The 16187-nt window shown below is 42.8% G+C and overlaps 1 protein-coding gene across 12 annotated transcripts; it reads left to right on the top strand.

The window, feature by feature from the left end:
* The first annotated feature begins 1719 nt into the window (after window positions 1-1719).
* Window positions 1720-12268, top strand: TMEM14A (transmembrane protein 14A). 12 transcript variants are annotated; one of them, XM_023757697.1, is made up of 6 exons: window positions 1720-1818; window positions 4854-4907; window positions 6255-6366; window positions 9338-9439; window positions 10009-10096; window positions 11981-12268. In XM_023757697.1, the coding sequence occupies exons 1-6, from the start codon at window positions 1723-1725 to the stop codon at window positions 12018-12020; spliced, it is 492 nt and encodes a 163-aa protein (XP_023613465.1). In that variant the 5' UTR covers window positions 1720-1722; the 3' UTR covers window positions 12021-12268. The 12 variants fall into 12 exon arrangements, with proteins under 12 accessions (XP_023613465.1, XP_006093296.1, XP_023613473.1 ...); XM_006093234.3 differs by having other exon boundaries at window positions 1733-1818; window positions 4819-4907; XM_023757705.1 differs by having other exon boundaries at window positions 1738-1865; window positions 4854-4930.
* The last annotated feature ends 3919 nt before the right edge of the window (window positions 12269-16187 follow it).

A 16187-nucleotide genomic window follows, 5' to 3' on the forward strand; every position in this document is an offset into this window, starting at 1 on the left:
TGTGACTCTGTCATCACTAGGTATTCACATGTTAATGATACCTCAAACTGTTGTTTATGTGTACCACTATTGGAAATTATGGTAATTATTAAACCCACTCCTAGATTGTGTGATTTTATAAAGAAGCACATCTATTATATCACAGGTGTGTTTAATAATTTGATAACTGTATATCAATAAAATTGGCTTCCTTGGCAATCCTATCTATTTTGTGCATTTCTCCAGACTGCCAAAGGGGTTGGTGGCACACTGGAAGTTAGTGTCTCTGCTGTGGATCATGAATAGAAAGCTTTACAAATAGGTAGAGGTCAGTAAGCTTTGATGTACCCCTGCCTGGCGCTCTAACCTTACCATTAGCTGGAGTAGGTGGCAGCTGGTGGCATATGAGTTGAAAGGACAATGGCCCCTTTGCCCAAGACCTTCCTGTTTCCACATGTCCAAGGGTATGGCATTTCTGTAACATGCAACGAGTTGTTTTTCGACATTTAGGTGAAAATGCCTTGAGTAGGAATATCCTGAGGCTGTTTTTACCTTTGAATACCTCTGTGACAGGGAATCTCAGGGGGCATCCAATCTGAGCAGCATCTTAAATCCAGGCATGGAAGGTCAGGGGAAGTTATTTACCAGGGTTTACATCAGGTAAATGATGCATTCCCAGAGGGTTTTAGTTTTATTCTGAATAGAGAAAGTGTGCTGGTAGTCTGAGTGGGTGGCGGTAGGGGGAAAGAGAGAGGATGGGAAGAGCAGGGGATGGAAAGGAGCTCTGGGAGAACTCAGAGCCATTCTTCAGGGCACCACTTCCTCCAACCCACATTCCAGTGCCTGGCATCCACTCTCCTATGCATCTTGAGGAGTCGTAACTCCCTAGGACCAACTTAGATTTCTCATAGGTTAGTCACATTACTTCTCAGAAGTCCTTTTAAGCACATGGAATAGATTCAGCAAAGTTCACAAGATTCAATGTATATTTTAGCTTTTTTTAAAAAAAGAGAAATCTATTATTCACAGTCCCACAGCACCCCTAATGCCGCTTGGTGACTACTAGATGACAGCCTTTGACAAATATATCATGGGCTATTATGTAAGGAAATGGCCTAGCCCTAGAAGGCAATACCAGGGTGAGATGAGAAGTTATGAGAAGGTATAATTCCAAAGTCAAGTTAAGTTTCTTTCTGGAAATGGCTTATCCAATTCTGGCACTCTATACCTTTCCCCTCAGATACTTAAGCCCACCTAATCCTGGGCTTGGATGATAAAACTAGGATCCTGACCGCCCTGTCACATCTAGATGACCCCTTAGATGGTGGGTAATGAAGGGTGCTTGGGCTTTGAAACCTGACAAGCCTGAGCCCTCACCTTTGCACCCCACGGAGACTTCAGCTCCCTCCACTGAAAACGGAAACGATCTTCTGGAGAGTAAGTAACAGGCGTGGGGTGCTGGACACAAAAGCCCCTAGAATGATGAATGAACTTCAGGGTTAAAATCTCCTTCTGGGATTCCTGCTACAGCACCCAGACCCACCGTCTGCGAATGCTTGTAGGTTCCGCTCCGTCCGTCCGGCAGGAGGCAGCAGACCCCAGCCTCAGGCTCAGGGCCAGAGCAAAAGCAGGGCAGATGGAACGAGCGGCCGGACGGGATGCTGAAGGCCTACCTGACTGGCCCTCTGCCCTCCGCGGGGCGGGGCGGAGACGCACTTGACCGTGGACGGAGGGACGCTGCGCATGCGCGCCTGGGGAAGGCACCGCCCAGAACCCGCCGCCGCCGTCGAGATCCCGCAAAGTGGGGCGCAGGCCACTAGGACCACTTCCGGACTTCAGGTACGAAGTTCGCTCCTGCTGGCTCCTGGGAGGACTTGGGGCTGTAGGTGAGTTGTACACCTTGCCGTGGAGCACTTGCTGCCCTGAATTTTCTCGCAAAGGCGCAGAAATCAGCAGCCAAGCAGCCATGCAGAGGACCTTGGCAGGTTTCTTCAGGAGATGGGGGTTCCAGGGATCGCTTCTCTAACCGTCCTGGGAACTCCCCACATTTCTTCCTCCTCAAGGTCCGGAATCTCCCACCTGGCCTCCCTCCCACCTTCCTGGAGCCAGGGAGAGGTGGGTGTAGGGGTGGGGCTCGTGGATCTTTGCAAAAATGCGAGGCAGGGTTTTACTTTCCTAGTATCACCCAGGTTTCACTGGAAAATGTGTCTTTCGAGCCCCAAGGAGTGCGGAGTTAGGTAATTGTTGTTATTCAACATGTGAAAATGCTTTTTATATGGTAGCTTACAGAAAACCTCTAATTGGGGTCCCCAAATTTTGGAGGGTTAGGGGCAAGGCAGAACTCTGTCACCTGGATTGTACCCGGTGCACAAAGTCATTTTGCTGCATTGCACCCAAGATGCTTTCTGGCCCTTCTAAGTGCTGAGCATCTCCTTTGCGATGTGTCCCACATCTTCTCTCCCCACCCCCCCCACCCCCATCCCTTCATGTTGATGAAGCTTTTCATGTGTGCTTCTGCGTTGCTCAAATGGTCGTGCCATGGAACAGGAGAAAGAAGGGTGATTGCTTTTTGTTGGGATTTTCTCTGTGAGTACAGAAACTTCTTGCAAAGATTGGAAATAGATATTTTTCCCCTCCTTAAAACAATGCTCAGTTCACTAGGAGATTAAGGGGCTGGCTGTTTCCTTGCATTAGAGCTATACTGAGGGTAGGTCAGTGACACCACGTCTTCAGACAGTTTGTTACCTAGGCTCACTCACCACTCATTCATTCAGCAGGTATTTACTAAAACCTGTCTATGCACGACAATGAGCTTGATCCTGTGAGAAAGACAAAAATGAATGTAACCTGAGCTTTATATTCAAGGATCTGGGCTAGCTGAGAGGAGAGGTAAGTCCAACATAACTAACTCTATGCCAGGAAGAAGAGGGCATCAGAAGAAGAAGTGGGGGCTCAGAGGAGGGAGTCGAATCAGCCTTTCACATCAGGTGGTTGGCTTACTAGGAAAATTAAATCCCAGATTATTATCTGGTGATGAGCGATCTCTCATAAGCGTCAGGTCTATATAGGTGTTTTCCCGACTGTGTGTCAGGCATCTCAGACTGAACATGTTTCAAACAGATCTCATCATTCCTGGTCACCTCCCTCCTTCCCCCACCACACGCCTACTGCTGTTCCAGTGTCCCCTGTTTCAGGGACTAGCATCAAGGCTCCCCTACCCCTTCGGCTCCTAATGGTCTGAGCCAGAGACCCAGGGTGAATCATCTCTGACTCACCCTTCTCCCTCACCTCTACATCCAGGCATATTGGTGCTACCTCCTGAACCTTTCTCATATCTGTCCACCTCTCTCCACCCTCATTGCCATTTCTCCAGGCCAGGCTACCATCATCTCATGCTTTGTTTACTGCAACAGCCTCTGAGCTTATTCCCCTGCCTCGCTTCAACACATCTCTCGCTACCAGGAAGTGCTTGCTGGCATTAAATCTGTTCGTGGGGCTCCCTTCATTCATTCTTTGCTGTCTTTGAGACAGAAACCAGACTCCCTCACATAGCTGGTCTGGCCCTGTCGTTCTCACCAGCCCCATCTCTTTTCACAACCCCCTTGCCATTCTTTCCACTTAAAAACATGCTATGGTTTCTCATGCCACGAGGCCTTTGCCTACAACAAGCCCTTCCTTGCTACCCTCTTCACTTCGATTACTCCTATTCTCCCCAAGGTCCCAGCTGGGACTCTGCCTCCTCTAGGAACCCTTCCTTAAGCTCTCAGGCCTCTCTTCTTAGGGCTCATTCATGTCTCTGCCTCCTCCTCTGTGCTGTATTACAAGTCCTGGAAGACCAGGGCCATGTCTGAGGGCTTTGCTTCCTACCACCTTGCGCAAAGAAGATGCTCAATAAATAGTTGCTAAATGGAATTCAGTATAAATATAAGTTGCAATATTATCGTTTCATTATTGAATGCCTGAATCATAAATTCACCCAACCTCAGTTGTTTTCTCAGATCAAGCTTAAAATGGGTGTGAGGGTGAACAAGAAGAATAACCATTATTAGAGTAGCTAATATTCGTTGAGTGCTCAGTATGTTCTAAGTGCTTTATGGTATTAACTCATTTAATGATCACGGCTCTATGAGGTAGATATTTTTTATTATCCCTGTTTCACAGATGGAGAAACTGAGATACACAGAGATTAATGAATGCGTCTTATGTCACCCAGCTAGTAAGTGGTGACATCAGGTTTGAAGCCAACCATATACTGTGGAATATGGTTAGTTCTCTCAGAAAGATAGTAAGTAGGACTGAACATGAGGTGCTCATTGGGCTGAAGATGGTAAGTCCCCAGATGGAAGACAGTGCCATGCGCTCACAACTTTTAAGCTATGAGGCCAAGTGGAGTGATTAATCCAGAATTTAAAACTCTAAAGAACATTTGTTTCAGTTGTATATTCACTTTTTTTTCGGCCAGTAAAGCTCAGTTACGAAAGGCATTATAGTGTCTAGGGATGAGACTTCTCTGAGTCTGAAATCTTGCTTCTGCTGTGAGACCTCAGAGGTGTTGCTTGCCTTCTCTGTGCCTCTCCTCATCTGGAAAATGGGGATAGTAATGGTGGTACTTACTGCAGAGGGTTGTGGTGATAATTAAATGGGTTGATAACATGTAAGGCCTTAGAATGGTGCCTAGCACATGGTACTTGCTCGTAACATTATCCTCATTGTTTGTTTTTCCATCACTTAGTCAACAATGGTTTTTGAACTCAGGTCCTTCCTACACATTCAGTCTTACTGCACTGCTTCTTGGGCACAGATGAGCTCCCCTGTTTTATTTCATTCTTCTTCCCACAGATACTGAGGATTTTTCAGTGTTGCCTCCTTTTCAGGGCCATCGTCTCCTCCTGTGCCCCGGATTTCCTCCCCAAAGACCCTTCCGCACAGTAAGTTCTAGCTTACCCTCGAGGTAAGCTTACAGCCTGTTTTCCATCCTTCTGAGTCAATTTGTTACCAAGTGCTTCAGGAAATAAAAGACCGGGTTAACCTAAATGACAAGCGGTGAGAAAACTGAGAATGCAGTGAAATATCATACATCATTCCTCGTACATACAAGGATAATTATTCCCCCTCCTCCTCCCGTGGAGGAAATATCGATGTAAAAAAGTTAAGGTATAAAGCACTATAGGGACTCTCAGAGGAGTTGTAAGGATGGGGTGTGATGCCAGAACCAAGAGCCAGCTAGTGACCAGTGTCATGTCTCCAGCCTGCAGCCCGTATACTTTCCCCTGCATCTTAGAGACCTGTGGGCAGGACTTCTGTGGAGCCTCTCACCCCTGGATGTACGCTTCACCTGCTGCTGTGAAGCACAATAGGATATCGTTGTCATTCAGTTAACTTTGTGCCAGGGCTTCGTTATATTCTTTGGTGACTTACCATTGATTAAGCGTGGATGTCTCTGCCGCCCCCAGACAAGCTGTCTCATAACAAAGCCCGAGACAAAGCATGTGTTTAAAGTGAAGCTGTGGTTCAGTCAACAAACAAGCATCCATATTACCCCTTTTTCATTCTTCGGTGTGAGGAGGATGGAGGGACAAATACCTGTTCAAAGATGAAAGGATTATAAGGTGGAGTTGCTGACGTCAAGGAATTTAGAAAAAGGAGCAGATGGCTCCAGACCAGGCTAGAGTGACTAAGGAGGTTGGGAGATAGTCAAGAGGGGGTGGGCTGTCGGGGGTGGTGGGGATTTGTAGGTGAGAAAGAGGCGGACATTCCAGGCATTAAGCCAGTGGTTCTCAACCTTCTGGCCCTTTAAATACAGTTCCTCATGTTGTGACCCAACCATAAAATTATTTTCGTTGCTACTTCATAACTGTAATGTTGCTACTGTTATGAATCGTAATGTAAATATCTGATATGCAGGATGGTCTTAGGCGACCCCTGTGAAAGGGTCGTTCGACCGCCAAAGGGGTCGCGACCCACAGGTTGAGAACCACTGCATTAAGCGAAGATTTCGGTGTTGTCTCCAGGGAGGAGACCTGGCTAACCAGCAGAAGTGGAAGGGAAGTAAACAGCTGAAGGAACAGCAGGTTTGGAAGACCAGGAAAGGAGACTCAACCTGGGTGTCTCCCGGGTGGGCTTGAGGGGGATGAGCGTGGTACACAGAGGCTGAGTGTTGGATGAGTGAAGATCTAGCTTCCCCTTTTTAGTAGAGAAATCAATGTCTATAATTCTGAGTAATGTATATCACTTTTATATACATTTGCTTTCCCAAACTCTTTTTTATTTTGTAGAAGTTGTCCTTTCTCCCTTGCTCTACGACTGCAGCCTTGCCAATGGACCTTGTTGGTTTTGGTTATGCAGCCTTTGTGACATTTGGAAGTATTGTGGGGTATAAGCGGAGAGGTAAGCCCTTTTCATCAGCATGCCTTGGTGGGGGCTGCTGATTGTACAAGGAGCAGCGGGGGGCCTGGAAGTAGGACAAGAAGCTAAAGATGTCCTAGAGGTGGCTGGGGACCAGCAGTGGAAGGGATTCCTGGATGGAAGGGGGTTATAGGGGACTGGGCATATAGAGCATTCAACCTGGGGGTTCTGGGTCCCTCTTCATTACAAAATTTTCATTTTACCTGTCATTATCAGTCGCATAACTAATTGATTTAACCTCCTCAGGACTGCTCACTTATTAGCAATTGAGGACATTTTTTGTTTACATAGTCATAGTGTCAGAAACTGAATTATGTTGATATCATGTGTTGCAAAGGAAAATTCATTGACTTCTTAAATATCATATCTCAAGTTATCTCTCCATCTCTGTCCAAAAGAAGAAAAAAAACCTAGTTGATAAATTAAAGGGTTTTCATGGAGAACAATGAAAGGTCAGGTTTTATATTTTACTTTGTTTTAAGGTAGAAGCATTTATAGTCATGGTGTCTCATATTTTCCTTATGTTTTTGTGAAACTGTTTTTAATGAAGCATATTTTAAAGATGCTGTATTTCTGGCATTGGTGGACTTGAGTTTGGGTGAAAAAGCCAGGCCTATGCAGTTATCAGGTTACTTCCTTCCTTAGAGATCAATGAGAAGTCCAAGGCCAGAGCACAGTTCCCCGGGGGACTGAGGGCCTGGCAGGTGCGAACAGGTCTCTGCTGGGATTCCTGAGAGCCTGAAGTTCACCTGAGGTTTTTGTTGTTCGTATTTTCTCTCCCAATATGTACAGCGCTGTGGATATGCATTTGATGGGAGAATAATGATGGCACCAAATTAAGACCTGCGAACAACTACATAAAAGTTGATGTTTCATAATCTACTTTAAAGAGCACTCAGTGTAAAATCCTAATAGGATTGTTATTGAAAAAATGTTTTCATTGTCAAAGACATGTTTAAATAACCTCGACTACAGAATAGGAAAGATCATCTGGACATTTTTGCCTGACTTTAAGAGGGGTGGGATGAAGGAAGAGTGTGTGTGTGTGTGTGTGTGTGTGTGTATGCCGGGGTCGGGGAGGAGAGAAAGGGAGGGGATTACTTTACTATTCTAGCCCAAATCTCATCAGGAACATATGCAATCACATTAGCTGTAAGGTTTCTGATTTCAGGGGGTTCTTTGGCCTCCTGTAAGAGCCCCCACTAAGTGATCCTGGAAGCCCCTGAGGGTATTATATGTTCACAAGGAAGCCCACTCTTATAGCATAATGTGTGTTAAGAGAATAACCACAGAATCATGCATTCCTGAGTTCTGCTCTTGACACTGCCACTTACTAGCTTTCATACTCTTATACGTTGTTTTAACTTCTGGGCTTCAATTCTTCATTTTAAGTGAATCTGTTAGGATTAAATAAAATATTCTCCCTAACCATATTCTTATCCGACTTCCGCTTGACCCAATGACAGGGAGCACCCAGGCATGCATTTCATCCGTATTTAGCTAATGCTGCCTGGTACTGTTTGGGGCACTAGGAAGACAGCAGTGAGCAAAAAAGACATGGCGCTCACAAGTGAGTGGGGGAGACTGACATTAAATATCCGATGACGATTAATGGGAGACTCTAAAGGGGGCCCTCATTCGGAAGGATGGGTCAGAGAAGGCATCTCTGAGGAACTAACGCTTCAGATGACATCCGAAGGTTAGCTGTAGTTGATCAGGTGAACAGTGCAGGGAAGGGCAGTCCAGGCAAGGAACAGCATGTGTGAAAGCCATGAGGAACAGAGTTTGGCATATTCAGCGAACTGAAAGAAGGCCAGAGCTCCAATAATAGAGAAAACTTGGGGTTTTCCTAAGTGTAGTGGGAAACCAGAGGGTCTTTAATTAGAGGAGTGATCTGTCCAGTGTATGTTTTTAAAAGGTCATGTTACTGTGTTTAGAGGATAGCTTTGGGGGGAGGGGTGCAATGAAAAATTTAATACTATATGTAACTGTAACATTCTAAGCCTTTATGTATGTGACATAGATGATATTATTAACCCTGTTTTGCAATTGACAAAACTCAGAGAGGCCAAGTGACTTAGCCAAAGTCCTTCAGGCAATAAGTAAAAGAGAACCTAGGGCATTTGGCTTCTCATTCAGGATGCTGTTGCAACTGAGGTGTGTCTGTGTGTGTGTGTGTGTGTGTGTGTGTGTGTGTGAGAGAGAGAGAGAGAGAGAGATTGATTGATTCTTAATCTGAATTGCAATCTGAATTCCTATGGATATTTAAAAAGTAGAGCTACCGTGACCCTACTCCTAGGGATTCCAATTCAGCAGATTCTCAATAGAGTGAATTCCATGAAGCAGGGCAATGTGTGTCTTGTTTAGTGTCACCGGCACGGAGCCCAGCGCACAGAAAGTGCTCAGTGTTGGTGCCGTGGAGGGACAGGTTGGGGGCTGGCAGGCTGCGTCAGTGCCCTGGTTCTTCGAGTTTCTCAGTGTAGTCACCATTCATCCCTGAGTCCTGGCATCTTGAGGCTGGAAGGTTTCTTAATTCAGGATAGAGCCAGCACTTGGTTTGCATAGCACTTCTCTCTCTACCCCTATAAGCTAAAAATACCTCTGCATCTTATTTTTATCATCACAACCTCACAGTAAAGAGATGGAGACAAGGAGAATAGGGATAAAAAAGAGAGGGACAAAAGTCAACCGGTTGCCCCAGGTCATGCAGTCAATGTCAAAACCACTACTACAAGGCAGACTTTCTTATTCCCTCAAATGAGTTGGGATTCGGCATGAAACAGTCATTTCTTACAGACTATCCACAAATAAGCCTGTATTCAGTTTGGCTACGTCCAGTTGCAATGCCCAAGTAGAAATACACTGGAAGGTGAATGTATCATACTTGACATAATTCACTTTCTGATTCTCTTTCTGTGCCCATACATCCCCGCCCCCCCCATCCCCCACCCAGGTAGTATTCCGTCTTTGATTGCTGGTCTCTTTGTTGGACTTTTGGCTGGCTATGGAGCTTACCGTGTCTCCAATGACAAGCGAGATGTGAAAGTGTCTCTGTGTAAGTAAGACATTTTCCAGGTATGGAGCATCGAACCTGGGGGGTAGCTGATATGATGCTTCTAAATGTAATATTATTGCTTAGTTTGTTGGAATGGTACAAAACAAAAAATTCCGCCTTCTTCTAAATACTAAAATAGTATTATTTTATTAATCAGGTCTTACTTTAAAAAATATATAATTATTTTCCTTACATTCGGTTACCTAAACATTTGTTGGGTGTCTCCAGTGGGTGGCAGTATTCTGCCCAGAGTTCCTGAGGAAAGTTGAATAAGCCAGCAGTCCTAGTCCTCAAGGAGTATTCTGTAAATAGAAATTTAAGTTAGAAAAAGACTTCCTTTTAAAGGTGTTTCAAGAATGGATTTTAACATGCTTGTTTACTCAAACCTTTTTAATGAGCTAGTTAAGTGTTTTAATAGAGCTTTTCATCTTTTGAAGAAAATAGCAACTCAATACCTATGCATAATAGTTGTTATATTAGGAAGCTTAAATGATATCCCTTTTTTTTTTCACAAGCAGGCATTGGTGAGGTGTTTGCAACTCTGATTCATGTATTGGTTTGTTTTTTAGTTGCAGCTTTCTTTCTGGCCACCATAATGGGTGTGCGGTTTAAGAGATCCAAGAAAATAATCCCAGCTGGGCTGGTGGCAGGCTTAAGGTAAGAAAAACTATTTTAATGTACATTTTCCTCTGCACCTCATTTTGAAATGCTGAATTTTGGGCAAAAGTCATTGTTAACTTGAAACATCAAAGTAATTTTTTTTTTTTTACAATAAGCATGACTGTGAACCCTTAAAATATGCCTGCAGTCAGTCTTTGGGACAGATGTGCACAGGAACATTTATATTGAATATACTTAGTGTTGCTGTAGTATTTGATCACATGTACGCTTTACCATTTTCAGAATAAAGAACTCAATTAAGTCTCATTTTTTCTCAAGATTTACCCATGTGAGGCAGTATTTCGAGTTTTTAAGGGAGAAAACAATATTTTTTTCCCAATAGATCAGTAGGGAGCTTCAAATTTCTCTTCATTTGATCCCGGTAATTCTATCCATGAGATTAAGCATGTTACCAAGTAAAAATTTATAGTTATATGTTTTTTGACAGAGGTGCATAGCACTACTGTTTCTATCCAGCTCAATGTAACTTTTTAAAAATGTATTTTTATTGATTTCAGAGAGAGGAAGGGAAAGGGAGAGAGATAGAAATATCAATGATGAGAGAAAATCATCGATCAGTTGCCTCCTGCATGCCCCCTACTGGGGAACAAGCCTGAAACCCGGGCATGTGCCCTGACTGGGAATCGAACTGTGACATCCTGGTTCATAAGTCGACACTCAACCCCTGAACTGTACCGGCTGGGCATATAGGTTACATTTTTAATTCTTCCTGAAACCTGCCTTAATATATTGAAAGCCATAAAACATGTTCATTTCCTTTGATACACATTTTTGCCTTTTGAAATTTTTTTCTGAAGAAATAATGAGATGTATATAATGTCTGGTGTTTATTGCGACTTTATTCCTAACGCAAAACATGATAAACTGAAAAATTAGAAACAACTTAAAAATTCACCAATAAGGAAATGTTTCAGTAAATGTTCGTCCCCTTAATGGAATACTGAGCAGGCTTTACATGTCATGTTTTAAAAAACTATTTAGTGGCATTGGAAAATCTTAATAAGATAAGGAGAGATTATTTAAATGGATAAAAAATAACAAATATTCTGTGATCTCAATTTTTAAAAGTTTGTACATGAAAAACCAAGATCGGAAGGGAAATCCCTCAAACTGTTAGAGTTTGTCTCTGGGTGGCAGCATAATGAGTAATTTTCTCCTGCTCTGTAGAATTTTCTAGTGTGGCTGTGTTTATGATTTGGGGAAGAAAAGTGTGATTACAAAGACTGCTTTCCAGTTTGAGGCCTGTCTAAAAATGATACTTGGTGGTGGAAAGAATCAGAAGTAGGGTTTACGGGTCAAGAACACAAGACCCCAAAGATATGAAATGCCTGCTGCTACCACCCTTTTAAATTGCTGTCTTTTGAAAACCACCAGAATGTGTCTTAGGTTGATGTCCCTATTTTAGGGAAATGACTGTCAGTAGTTTCAGTTCTGATGGTAAAAAGAAAACTTGTTTATTAAAAGAAAAAAGACAAGACCCCAAACAATGAAAAGTAGCTGAGTTGGCAATTACTCCTCAGAATTGTTCCTTGATTATTTTTTCAACTTGCTTAACTTTACAAGCTTTTGAAAGGTGTGTGTTTCTTTAGAAACCTTTCTCTCATAAAGCTTTATCCCAGATCTTTAGAACAGCGAGTTCTGATTTTTCTCATTCATTGAGTGAACATGTTTAAATGGCTAACTCAGGCAAATCTGGGAAGTTCGAATGCAGGGATAATGAGGTCACCCCTGCTCCCACGGTAGGAGTCTGGGAGAAGCCTGGGAGGCAGGGTTGAGTTACACCACAGTTAGGGGAGCATGCGGCCCTTTCTGTCTCAGCCGTGTAAGAGCCACCCTTTCTTTGCCTTTCTTCTCATCCAGCCTCATGATGATTCTAAGACTTGTCTTACTGCTGCTCTGAGAATCCGGAGGAACTGAAAGCTGAATTGACATCATTCTACACTAACGGGCAGAACACACTCTTGGAACTCAGAAGATAAATTTCAGTATGGAATGTTAAGTGTCTTATTTAATACTAGAAACAAAAGAAATACTGTCACCTCTTATATGAACACTAGTCTGAGGTGTTGTTTGTTTTGTTTTTGAACAAAACTTTGTTTTCTAATTGTCAGGTACTGTTTTCATTAAAGGTGTTTAATAGCCTGGCCAGAGTGACTCAGTTGTTTGAGCATCTTCCCATGCACCAAAAGGTTGTGGATCCAAGTCCTGGTCAGGGTACATACCTGGGTTTCGGGTTTGATCCCTGGTCAGGGAGCATATGGAAGGCAACTGATCAATGTTTCTCTCTCACATCTATGTTTTGCTCTCTCTCTCCCTCTCTCACTTTCTCTCTCTTAGCATGTCCTCAGGTGAAGATTTTAAAAAAGCATATTTAATAAATTGTAATATACTTTTTCATTTGCTATGTCTAGTTTTATGTATGTGGTATTTCTTGACAATTCTAAATACTCATCTGAAGTGAATGTAAATGAAACTGCAGCGTATCAGATGACGGAATGCCCTAAGTCAGTGGTCGGCAAACTCATTAGTCAACAGAGCCAAATATCAACAGTACAACGATTGAAATTTCTTTTGAGAGCCAAATTTTTTAAACTTAAACTATATAGGTAGGTACATTCAACTGTAAATTCACGGTTTTCATCTTCTGTTTTTCTTTGCTTCTTCTTTGTAGCCATCTCAAACAGGGCACCTAAAAAAATGTTTCATTTTATAATAATAAAGCCACCAACACAAAAGAATTACAATTCTTAAATTGATGACAAAAATATCTGTAGGATTTGCAGCTGGTTGGAAAAATACAGGTAACTTTATTCTTTGAGTAGGTACTTTTGTCACCCGCGTGCAATTTGTGGACGTGACTAGCACTAACCACTGCACAATCTGCACAATGAGACTGCTGACTGATTGGCTCACTCAACTCGTGCATGAATGGCGCGTGCCTCCCCCGCGCTGCGTATCCCGAGGCCCGCCTGCGTTGCGTCTCCCGTCGCCCGACCGACCGACACCCCCCACTTCTAATGCCACTTCTTCAAAATAGACTCGCCCAGGCCGAAAACCAACTTCAATTGCACTGTACATGCGCGCCCGCATGTGGTATTTTGTGGAAGATCCACACTCAAGGGGCCAAAGAGCTGCATGTGGCTCGCGAGCCGCGGTTTGCCGACCACTGCCCTCAGTGGACCTCAGAGAATGCTGATATATCTATGTCATTTATATTATATTAGAAATTATATGTTTTGCATTTTGATTGTGTTGCTGCCAACATTATTTTTTTCCTTAAAAGAATACATCATCAGCACACTCTGTGCTAAAAGAATGTATTTAGTATTCAAATAAAAGATGATCTGTTTTAAACCTTTTTTTTTTTTATTTTAGTGTCTTATCTATATACTTAATTGCCTTTGACATTGAACTATTCAATTATTAATGAAAGAAGTTGGGAAGGAGAGTTATTAAACCAGAACTTCTCCTTAGGAACAGACTCTCTCTCTCTCAACATTAATAATTCTGAAACAAAAATGATTTTGTCTCAATTCACCACTTCATTTTTAGACTTAGTTTTGACTTTTACTGTCCAAGGCACTTAACTTTCAGGCCCCAGACTGAACATCAGTTCCAGCCCAATTCTCCCGCTGGTGGTTGTACGCTCTCTGGAAGGTCATTTCTTCTCTTTGAAACTCAGTTTCTCATCCTTAAGGAGGAATTGGGACTAAATGACCAACAAGACCCATTAGAGCTCTAAACATCTGCAATGTTCTTGTTGGCTCTGTGCAATTGTGTCAGATTCCAAACCCTTTTTTATTATTATTTTATGTTTTTAATTGAGGTAACATGTGTTAATGACATTATATAAGTTTCAGGTGTACAACATTATAATTCGATATTTGTGTACACTGCAGTGTGCTCACCACCAAAAGTCTGGTTTCCATCCATCACTATACAATTGACTCCCTTTACCCATTTTACCTCTTCCCACCCCGTTCCCCTCTGGTAACCACCAATCCATTGTCTGTATCTATGCGTATGTTTTTGTTTTGTTTGTCATATGTTTTCTTTTTGGCTTTATATTGCACATATGAGTGAAATCATAGAGTTCTTTTCCTTTTCCATCTGCCTTACTTCACTTAGCATAATACACTGCAACCTTTTCTTTAAAGGGAGTGGTGGGTAGAGCTCCCACTGAGAACAGCAGAGTTGAACGATTCCATTCAGTTACCTTTGCCAACTGTCTTTCAAGGAGGTTGTTAAACTTACAGTGATAAGTAATTCAATTAAGGGGAGAAAGAAAAAACAACAACACCTTAACCAGTTAGGAATCCCAGACAAAATCCTTTGATATACTTTAAAAATATCCTACCTAAAAAAAAAAGAAAGAAAGAAAAAGAAAAAATCCTACTAATCCTAATGGTATCAAAGAGGTTGTGGCCACAAGCAAGTCTGGGGCGCCCCCCTCACTTGCTGATGGTCAAGGGTAATTGAGAAGAACCTTCATATTCAAATTGCCAACAGTTTATCAGCTTATACTCAAACCATGATTATGACACTGAAGTAGAAACGAAATGTGAACTTGGTAACAGACACCAGGTCAGAGTGAGATCACGTGATAGTCTGGGGCCTGGAGGAAAGAAGTTCTTAAATTTTTGCCCAGTAGAATGTCTTTGAGGTGTTCCCTGCTGAATAGAGCCTTTTCTGGTCATTAAACTAAGAATGATAATGTTACTCAATGCCTTTCTCATAATGGCTACGATTTTGAACATCTGTTGGATAGGAGACACTTTACCCATTAGACAACTTTGGAGTGTCTGCCCCATTCACAGTGGTTCCTTCTCCGAGAACTGCTCGATCTCTCTCACCTCCTGCCCAGGCGTGATGGGCTCTGCTGGCCATGGTTGCACTGCAGACCCCCACCTTCCAGCCATGGTCCAGTGAGCCACCCGACTCAACTGCAACCCAGTTTTCATCCTAGGAATTTAGCTTTGAGACTCTGAGGCAGCTCTGTGTGTTGCTGGAACTGAAACATAATCTTTAATCTACCATATGCCACAAACAAATGATTTAGAAGAACTACTAAGAAAGAGCCCAGTTAGCCTCTGGAATTGAAATAGAGGAAGAGAGTTGGAGGGAAGGAAGAGAAGTTAGACACTGAAGTACCCTTGAGAGAAAACCCCTTTCTTTCCTCGCATTGGCCCAGTCAAATGCTGGAGAAGACAGGCTGAGAAATGCAAGAATCCCATTATGGCTTAGGGTTTCTGCAAACCTGGGAAACATTTACCTTCTTACAAACTCAGAGTGACTCAAAAGCATTGAGTAGTAATGTCTAGGTGCTGTGTCTGGGCAGAGGGGCTTGAGAGAGCCTGAGAGTTATCCACATAAGAGCCAGATGTTTCCAATGCATAGTTACAAATTCAAAGGACCATGTTGTGTTAATGAAGGCAAGGTGGTCACCAGGGCATGATGGAAATGAGGACATGTTGGCAGTCTCCTGTGTGGACAAGTCTATTAAGGACAGGAGGGCCCTCTCCCTGGTGCCTGAGGACTTAGATACAACCCTAGAGAAAATATGGGGGCATGTTTTGGGAAGGAGACTAGAACTGTTTGAGATTTCATTTGGTGCCCTTGGTGGAGTGGGGCTCAAAATCGAAATTAAATGCAGTTGCAGAAATAATAAGGGTTAAATTCTTGCACTCTTGAGTTGGTGAACTGATGGTCACCCCATCTCACATATAACATAAAGTTCCCTTTTCAGAGTGGATGGCTTAGACTCCATTTTAGCAATCAGTAGACTGATCATTATAAAAAGAAAATAGGCCACACAACAGATGCTCTTATATTACACAAAAAATAGAAGAACATTATCTTGTTTTGTATTCAAAGGCCTGTTCTTCACAATAATTTCCCAGGCTCTGATAGACCTCAAAGTTTTAGAGTCCCAGAAAGTTGGTCTGGATAGGATTTATTCAGAATAGCAAGATCAGCAGTGTTTTAACATTTCTTAAAAGCAAAAGTGTATTCTGAATGCCAGTGTCTAAATTAGTTGCCTGGGTTAAATGTTTCAAGTCAAAATATC

Source organism: Myotis lucifugus, unplaced genomic scaffold (genome assembly GCF_000147115.1).
Source record: "Myotis lucifugus unplaced genomic scaffold, Myoluc2.0 scaffold_111, whole genome shotgun sequence".
Classification (NCBI taxonomy): Eukaryota; Metazoa; Chordata; class Mammalia; order Chiroptera; family Vespertilionidae; genus Myotis; species Myotis lucifugus.